Raw genomic sequence first — 10,052 nt, forward strand, 5'->3', positions numbered from 1 at the left:
TTAACAGTGTATATTGGCAAAGAAAATTCATTTTAAGAAGGAAAATTCAAAATTGAATGTTTAAGGACTCAATTAGAAAATTACAAGAAAAAATGATTTTTAAAATTAATTTAGGCTTTAATTTGAAGAAATTGAAGTTTGGGGATCGAATTGCAATTTTTAGGAGTTAATTTAGTCAAATCAAGGGCTTAATTGCATAAATATTGAAGTTTGATGGGTAATTAGGGACTTGATTGAAGAAATCCAAAACCACCCAAAATGAAAAAAGAAAGTGTAAATATAGGGGCTGAAATTAACCAAATCAGAGGCTAAATTGAAAAAATTGAAAGTTTGGTGGTCAATTAAGGGTTAAAATACATAAATTCATAACCAATGACCAAAATGAAAAATGAGTCTAATTTAAGGGCTGACAATTGAGTTTGGCGGAAGTGAAATTCCTTGAAATTAAAAGTTTGAAAGCAATTATGGATGAAATTAAAATAAATTGGAAGAATAGAGGCTCAATTGAAATTGTCCAATCCCAAATCAAAAAATCTAAACGACACATCGTTCAAACTTAAAAAAATGTGTTAGTGGCATGTCGTTCGGTCAATTGATCTCTATTTTTAATAATTTTATTTGATTGAGTTGAGAACTTTAAAAGTATAAATATAAAGCTACATAATTCCAAATTAAGAATAATTTGATTTAAATAAAAAAGTACATTCCAACTACCCATTTCAGGTTGTGTTTGGCGATGATAACATCAGAATTGGTTCTACGGGGCTTGAAATTGGGCATGATGTACACAATAAATCAATTATTTATCATGACAAAATCCCAGGTACAACAAGTCTAGATACATCGTCACCAATACTAAGTACTATTATAACGTCTAGATACAATTGCAGAAGAATGGTGAAATGTATAACATGTCTTAGATATAAAGGGAGGGATAGCATGAGAATTGAAACCATAAATCCCTCAAACCATTCACATTAGTATCTAGCCAAATGGCAATTCATCTTGGCTGGATTTTTTCAGGAATGCTCCTCCTAGTAAGCTCGTTTGCTTCTGCCAAGCTAGTGATGCCAAACAACATTATGGACTTAAATGTTCCTTTTGCCACTAATTTTTTCAACCGTAAATCCTTTCCAAGTGATTTCATATTTGGGACAGCCTCGTCTTCTTACCAGGTAGCTAGATCGATTGAATCTTTAACTCGAGTTACTAGTTACATGAACACTAGTGCTATAACATGTCTAGATACATCGTCATGAACACTAGTGCTATAACATGTCTAGATTCAATTGCAGTGGAATGCTAATATGTGTAGCATGTCTAGATACATAGTGACGCACACTACTGCAATAACATGTCTAGATACAATAATAATAGAATGCTGATCTTACTTAATATTATCCTACTAGTAAAACATGTCTATTTACATGGTAAACTTACAGTGAATAAAAAACTTATGGATGGCGTTTGAGACAATATAAAGTTTTTAAACCCATACCAAACATAATTTTAGTACAGGAAATATATACAATTGTAGTAGAATGATCATAATGCTCAATACAAATAGCCAATTAGTTATAAACCAAGCTTAAATATAGCTACAAAGCTAATGCTATTCGGATTCAGGAATTTAGAGCTAGCATGTATCAAAATTTGAATCCTGAACTGATTATGCAAATCTGTGTTTATGGTATCAAGTACGAGGGTGATGCAAACGAAAGTTGCAGAGGTCGGAGCATATGGGACACTTTTACTCAAGAATTCCCAGGTATTTGTCTCGCCCATTCTCTGTGTGCATGCGTGCGTTATTAATTAAGATGAAGATGATGATGATGAAGAAAGACCAAAAATAGCTTGTTGTCTTTCTACACTATATGTCAAAATAGGTCTGGTTCGGGTTCATTAAATTTTGATTTCAGAGATGAATTTTCAAATTTTAGTGTTTCAATTACTTGCGATTTCTCCCTTTGGCTTTTGCCTCTTTGAATCGGGTAATTTGCTAAGGACAAGTGATTCAACTTTTTTTAAATCTATATTCTCTTACAGATATTTTCAACGAAAGCTTGTTGTCTTTCTACACTATATATCAAAATATAGTTTTGATTTTACGAATGAAGAAGCTAAATTAAACAGTAACTAAATAGAACTTTACTCCACCATGTTTCTGATTAATTTCTTAATTTTTTATTTTATTTAAATGATGTTAATTAATACAGTAGCATGATCATTAAATGATCATATTCTGATCATTTCAAGGGAATTTAAATAAAAAGACTTTATATTACTATTACATTTAGACCAAAAGTATATATATATACACACACACACAAACACATTAATGTACAGCTCCATCAATCATTTTTATGAAAACATTCAGAAAGAATAGCTGATGGCAGCAACGGAGAGATGGGAATTGATTTTTACCATCGCTACCAGGTATATATCAATTTGATGATAATGTAATTGTAACATAGAGTTTCTTGGATGGATATGGATACTTCTACTAATGGACGTGAATGTCCATACCGTGTCGACAGAGTGATCTTCAGACAGTGAAGGACATGAATATGGATTCTTTCAGATTCTCTATCTCTTGGTCGAGAGTAATTCCCAGTAAGTATGATATAAGAACAGTGATGGTGTGCTTTTTATTTATTTATTTGCTGATAATTTTTACTTTTACTTTTCTCTAAAACAAAAATCTAATGATATTCAGGTGGGAAAATAAGGGCAGGAGTGAACAGAGATGGAATTGAGTTTTACAACAAGCTCATCAATGCCACCATAGCTAAACGTTTAAATCTTCTCCCTCTCCCTAGAAATATATATATAAAATCTTGTTGTTAGTCATCCGTGCTGCTTGATTCTTCAAAATAGTTTGCTGAGAAATAGTTTTCCAAGTGAAAAAGAAAAGCAAAATTTTATTTGAGAAGTTATTATCTAAAACCCTCTCTCATATTTTATGCTATAACACAGGTTTACAGCCTTTTGTAACTATCTTTCATTGGGATACTCCTCAAGCACTCGAAGACATGTACGGCGGCTTTCTAAGTGATAATATTGTGTAAGTTATCACATTTTTTTGTTCCAACATTAAATACATATATCAAAATAGAAGCCAAGCATTTTTATTTGTAAAAATAGGATATGGAATTGTAACATAGAATTTTTTGTTCTTCTGATTAATTTATAGGAACGATTTTCGAGATTTTGCTGAGCTTTGCTTCCAGGAATTTGGTGACCGAGTGAAGTACTGGATTACTATAAATGAGCCACACAAATACTCCAGTGACGGCTATGATTCAGGTCAATTTGCACCTGGCAGATGTTCCAAATGGGTGGATGAAAAGTACTGCAAACATGGAAACTCTGCCACGGAACCTTACCTAGTTGCCCATAATCTCCTCCTTTCTCATGTAGCAGCAGCAGATACATACAAGAAAAGGTATCAGGTATCCACTAAATGCACATTTTTAATGGATAAACTATTATTTAATCCCTATGATATTAGCGAAATAATTAGTCTATCCCTTGTGTTTAAGGCATAAATATTGAATCCTATTATTAATCCTTGTGTTAGTTTTGCGTGAAAATTTAATCATTGTCTTTCTTAATTCTTTTCTTCGCCTGTAGTAAAATCTTCTAATTTCACCAACTACATTTATAAAAGAACTAACAATCAACTCTTGTCAATAGACTACAAATGTTTTTTAGGCCCGTTTATTTACATGCCTAAGAATTATTTTGGAAAGTAGTTTTCATGTAAAATAAATTATTTTTTTGGTATATAATAATGTCATGTGAGTTGTAAAATATTTTCCAGTATTTGGTTATATAATAAAAAATAAGCTGGAAAAATAACTTATTAATGTTTTAATTTTTTTTCAAATTTATTAATAAAACGAGGAATAAATCTTACAGATAAAAAAGTTGAAGGATGATGAAATTAAAAAAAAAATCTAATTCCATAAATTATTTCAAATAAAATAAATAAAGTGGAGATTAGATCTCACAGATAAAAAAGTTGAAAGATAATGAAATTAAAACAAATACAATTTGATAAATTATTTCAAAAAACATCATAAATTATTTCAAATAAAATAAATAACAATAAAAAATAAGAATTAGAACTTATAGATAAAAAATTCAATTAAAAAAATGATAAGAGAAAAATATAATAATCAAAAGAATAAGGAAATCAATTGAAATTAAATTTTAAATGATGAGATTGAAAAAAAAAAGGATTCAAAAGAAAATATATATTGCAATCAAAAGATTAAAGACCAAATTGAATATAATAAAAAAATAATAAGATTTATCTGAATTTTTCACAACTTCTGTAAAGTGTTTTCCGTCTAAAATAAAAAGAAAACACTTTTTAGGAAACGAATATAATTTTTTCTTTGACAGTAAATTGTTTTTTATTAACTAATTTTTCTAATGACAAACAAACATATAAAAGTTTGAAAAGTGATTTTTAAAAAACTATTTTTCATGAAACAAATCGGGCTTAAAACTAGAAAAACTAACTTACAAAATTGTAAAACATACATGAATCAAATCATAATTTACAATTAATGAATTTTACGGGATGTGTAGAAAATTAAAATAATATATGTATGTATCACTTTGTTTGTTGAAATGCAGGCTTCTCAAAATGGGATGATTGGGATAACACTCAATGCTCGTTGGTATGAACCATACTCTAACAGTACAGAAGATTATGAAGCTGCAAAAAGAACTCTTGATTTCATGCTTGGTTGGTATGTAGTTCTCCAAATATATGCTAGTAGCTAGCTAGGCCTTCTGTTATTTTCATTATATGCTTTAATAACATTATCTGTATATTTTTTACAATTTTTCACGCTTCTATATAGGTTCATGAACCCTTTGACATATGGTGACTATCCAAGCAACATGCGGGAATTGGTTCAAGATAGATTACCAAAATTCTCTCCACTGGATTCTATTTTTCTCAAAGGATCATTAGACTTTGTTGGATTAAATTACTATACTGCATATTATGCAGCAAATGCCAATTCTTCCGATCCAGATCATCGCAGATATCAAACAGATTGTAATTCCAACATTACAGGTAAGAATTTTGTTGTTTTAGTCTTGCTAAGGCACAAAATGGTGCATTGTAGCCATGAACCATAGCCACAAGAAATGTCAGGTTACGTTTTGCTTAAAAAAATGATCTCCCAGGCTGAGGTGGTTATGATATAATTTTACCCCGTTGTTCTCTTCATATTTTTCAGGAGAACGAAATGGGATCCTCATCGGTCCAAAGGTTTGTATGCAAATTATACATAATTTACATAGCTTTTTTTCGATACTTGAGATTGAGGAAAAATCTTTATTATATTACGCTGGATTTGTTACAAATTACAGGCTGGTGCGCCATGGCAGTATATCTATCCAGAGGGGATACGATATCTTTTGAATCACATAAAAGACAAATACCAAAATCCAATAATTTACATAACTGAGAATGGTATTAAAATAAACTCTGCACATTCTAATGGAAAGTTAGTAAAATTTTAATGGTCGAATTCATAGATTCTTGTTTCTTTCAAGGGTACAGTGACTTCCTTGGTGCTGATGTATCAGAAGCGAAAGTCTTGGATGATCATCCTAGAATAGAATTCCATTTTAACCATCTTCGGAATGTTCTACAATCTATCAAGTGAGTTTACCTATTGCATGCGTGGTTAAACGATTTTAATTCCTTTGTTGCCTTTAATTAAGATGAACATATATAAACTTAAAATCGGCTGCTAACCGAAAAAGTTTCTGGTGGTTCAAATAATGATTTAGATAAACTATTAGACCAAACTGTTTAACATTGGAGCTCATTTTTGCAGAGACCATGGAGTTCAAGTCAAAGGCTACTTTGCATGGTCTTTCGCCGACGACTTCGAATTTATAGATGGATTTACCATAGGATTTGGTTTGGTGCAAGTAAACCGTTCATCTGGTTTCTCAAGAAAGGGGAAGCGCTCAGCATCCTGGTTTTCGGAATTCCTTGCGGACAAATGGGCTGATCCAAAGGTATAATTCAAGCGATTAAGAATAGCTTGATGGATCAGAAAGTGTTTGACCAATATATACGGGACTATTTATATATACTAGTGTTGTATATTAGTGTGTATATATATCAGAAAGTTTAAGAGATTCTATGTGGGTTCTTCCCATGCAACCATTGACTATCTTATGCAAGCCTCCCTCCACAAAACCATCTGGTAGTATGTATGGCTTCAGAGTTATGCCGAGATTATGAGGAGTGGAAAGGGCTACAGTTGGATTTTTTTTTTTTTTTTTTTTTTATAATCATCCAGAATATATTGAAAAGGTTATAAAATTAATAGTCAAAGCAAAATATAGAAACATTAAAAAAAAAATACACGTAGAGAAACAGAAAGAGAGAAAAAAAACTAATCTACTACAAAAAAAAAATAACTAATGTTACAATAGAAACAAAGAAACTACCTAAGATTTTTTATTACACCATAATTTGATGTCATCAAAAGATCTTAAGAGGTCATTTCCTGCATAAGTGAAGTTTTAATCCAGAGTAAGCAACCTGATGAAAGATGTTGGAGAAATAATCAAACAAGCTTATAGTTCCCTCCTAAGAAACAATATTGTTCCTCAACAACCAAATACCCCAAGTAGTACTACTGGAGATTAGTCTCCAAGCTAACCTTTGGAATTTGCCTTGCCTCATTTCGGACCACTGCAAAAGCAGCGAGTCTAGTGTGCTCGGTAAACAACATTGGATACCCCACCAATCCAAAACTTTCATCCAAACACTTCTAGAAAAGTTACAATGTGTAAAAAGGTGCTCTGAAGTTTTCAAATCTGAGTTGCAAAAGACACACGAAACTTGAGTGGCAGGCAAAACATTCCGGTGATGGAGAAAAGCTCTTGTACTAACTTTGTCCTAGACTGTCAACCAAAGAAACACTTGAACTTTCGGAGAGGCCCTTTTAATCTAGACGTTGGCTTCAAAAACTTTAGCATTAGCAAAAGAGGTATTATCAATTAAGGTACAACAAGACTTAACTAAGAAGTTTCCATCAGAATTACACAGCCATATGATTTTGTTATTTTTTTCATGCTGAATTATCATTGGCTCCAGCATCGATAGCAATTGATGATATTGCTACTCTTCATAAGATAAGAGGTTTCTACGTCAAACCAAATTCCTTCGCCAATGATCATTCACCCATTGACCCATCTCATGAACCAAACTATTTTGAATAGCAGAAACTTTGTAAAGCCTAGGGAAAATGCTACGCAAAGCATTTGATCCTATCCACACATCAAACCAAAAGAGAATGGAGAACCCATCACCAATCATGAATTTAATGTTTTGATGCAATACTGAGTTGATAACACTGTTTGGATCCAAGATTGACAAAATATCTTTTCAAAATGGGGAAATATGACCATGCAATTTTGGGATTCCAAAGGCATGCCCAGATAAGAGCAAGGCAAGGAACCAAATCTGCAAAAGATTGAAGATGACATACTAGCACAAGCATCTTCCCCAACATTTATACCAATTAAAGAGCTTTTATGGAAGTTAATATGCAAACCTGAACAAATAGCGAACCACAGAAGAATCCTTTGAACTGTTTTAACCATGTGAAGATTAGCATGCATGAAAATTAGAGTGTCATCTGCATATTGCAGATGACTGAGGCAAAAGTTGTCTCCAAAAAGAATACCTTTGAAAAGATCAGTTGTAGTTGTTCTCTGAAACAAAACAAATAACCTCTTTGCTGCAATTAGAAAAAGGAATGGAGAAAGGGGGCTACCTTGACGAATCCCACGACCTATCAAGAATTCCTTAGAAGGAGATTCATTAATCAGCACTAATAATTTTGTGGTGGACATGCAAGTGTTGATCAAATTAATCAATTTTTCACCAAAACTCATATACCTCATAACCTGCTCTAAATAATCACACTAGACACTGTCGAAAGCTTTGTGAAAATCCACCTTAAAGATAAAGCTCGACACCCTGCATCTTTCAAGAAATAAACTGCTTCATTAGCAACCAAAAACCCATCAATTATTTGCCTCCCTGCCAAGAAAGTTGTTTGATTCTCACTGATAAGGTTATGCATAACCTTTTTCAGACGACTAGAAAGAACCTTAGCCACTATTTTGTAAACGTTGTGAATCAAACTAATAGGTCTGAACTCTTTGAAGCCAACCAGGGAAATTGTCTTCAAAATTAGATGAACATAAGTATGATTGACTCCTTTTGGAAGACTACCTGTTTTGAAAAAAATTCTTGGCCAGATCTAACAAATCATCTGCAATGAAATCCCAAGCAAGCTTGTAGAATTTGAAATTGAAACCATCTGAACCAAGACTCTTGCTCCCATCATAGTCCCAAACACTATGCTTCAATTCTTCCAAAGTGATATCTCGCTCCAAACTAGTTGAAGAAGAAGTCGTAACTGTTTTAAAACCAACGGGCCCTAAACCATTTCGGAATCTATCAAGGCTTCTAAATAAGTTGGAGAAGTAGCTAACTTTTGCATCTTTGATGATCGTAAACCTTCAACAACAAAACCATTATGAACCACTTTCAGGATATGGTTTTTAGCCCTCTTGAAGTTAGCAACTAGATGGAAGAAACGAGTGTTGTGATCACCTCGGCGACACAAACTTGGTGAGACTTTTGCCACCACATGCTTTCTATACTCAAGTTACATTGAAAAACCAATCTCTTTAAATAACTCTGTAACTTGGTTTCAAATAAAAAACAAACCTTTATATCAAAATCCCTGATTAACTTTGAAATCGTCCTCTTCTTTCTAGCTAACCCCAAACCACAAGAATTCCATGAAAGAATCTGCATAAGAAAAGTGATTTAAAATCCTTACCTAACAAGGAGGAACAGCTGCTCACTGAGATGCTTCCCAATTAGCCTTCTCTTTATGCCTTTGTTGTTTTATATAAGATGTGAAGTCATCTAAGTTGTGAGGTTTTGCAATCTGCAAAGCCTCCCCTATTTCTAGCATTAAACGAACCTCATCACCCTCAGAAGCTTCATTGTTTTCGCCATGTGCTAGCAAGTTAGTCCTGTTACACATCCGAATTGCTGAGTCCTCAGTATCCATCTCATTCTTGTTAATTGTTTCATTCAAACTCCCGTCAGCTGTAATCAGCTTTGTACATCGCAGCTTCATTCCTTTTTTTGGCAGATAGAACAGTGACACTCTCTTTTGTGTTTGTTTCAGGGTGTAAAATAACACAATGATTCATGTGCTGAGGTTCTGAAATTATAAGTCTTGAGGATCATATGTTGATTGAAAGGCTAAATCATAGTTTGATCCAGATGAAATTAAGAGGATGTCAAATGGGCTTTGAAATCCACTGTCCACATGAGAATGAAGGTTTTGTCCATAAACTGGACTCTTAAACTCGGCCTACACAAAGGAGTCAAGGCCGAATCCAGCTGCAGTTGCATCGTGATTCATGAATGGTTATTTATACTAGGTTCTGATTTATTATAATTATTATTTTTATTTTTATTTTGGAATTTGTACATGTTATTCATCTGTAGCATTAATAATAAGATATCAAAAGATCTGCTTGTAGCCTGTATACATAGTACAATTTTGTGAAACAAAATGTTGTAAAAAAGAAGACTACTTATGTAAAAGAATGTTGGCAAGTGAAACAGCTCAAGTTTAATAATACGAAAAGAAGTATGAAACTAAAATCTTGTGCACGAAACACCTCAATCAGCCAATTAAAGCAGTACGAAATTTTAATAATGAGTGGTATAACGCCCTAGTCTCGGGGGGAGGGATTTGGTGTCTAATTGAAGTTAAGCCTCTTGTCCTCACTATCTAAAAAAAATACCCCTTGTTGCATATAGTTTTAGTAATCATTCCTTTCATCTTATTCAATTTTTTAGAAAAAATAAAGAGCTTATATAAGGATCCTAAAGTATTGTATAATATTTCTGCAAAACAAATTCAAGAAAGAATCCTTGATCAAGTCAAAGAAGGCTCCAATAAATC

The 10,052-nt window shown here is 32.7% G+C and overlaps 1 protein-coding gene across 5 annotated transcripts; it reads left to right on the forward strand.

Annotated features, from left to right (window-relative positions):
* Positions 1-942: 942 nt before the first annotated feature.
* Positions 943-6,308, forward strand: LOC7486658 (cyanogenic beta-glucosidase). Of its 5 annotated transcripts, XM_024611192.2 has the most exons (13): positions 943-1,175; positions 1,699-1,768; positions 2,378-2,436; positions 2,538-2,613; positions 2,717-2,794; positions 2,977-3,064; positions 3,194-3,452; positions 4,648-4,763; positions 4,878-5,095; positions 5,262-5,293; positions 5,395-5,497; positions 5,581-5,689; positions 5,868-6,308. In XM_024611192.2, exons 1-13 carry the CDS (start codon positions 993-995, stop codon positions 6,058-6,060), a joined length of 1,584 nt encoding a protein of 527 aa, XP_024466960.1. In that variant the 5' UTR covers positions 943-992; the 3' UTR covers positions 6,061-6,308. The 5 variants fall into 5 exon arrangements, with proteins under 5 accessions (XP_024466960.1, XP_052302184.1, XP_052302188.1 ...); XM_052446228.1 differs by lacking the exon at positions 2,378-2,436 and having other exon boundaries at positions 945-1,175; XM_052446224.1 differs by lacking the exons at positions 2,378-2,436; positions 2,538-2,613.
* Positions 6,309-10,052: the final 3,744 nt, after the last annotated feature.

This window comes from Populus trichocarpa, chromosome 1 (genome assembly GCF_000002775.5).
Source record: "Populus trichocarpa isolate Nisqually-1 chromosome 1, P.trichocarpa_v4.1, whole genome shotgun sequence".
NCBI lineage: Eukaryota > Viridiplantae > Streptophyta > Magnoliopsida > Malpighiales > Salicaceae > Populus > Populus trichocarpa.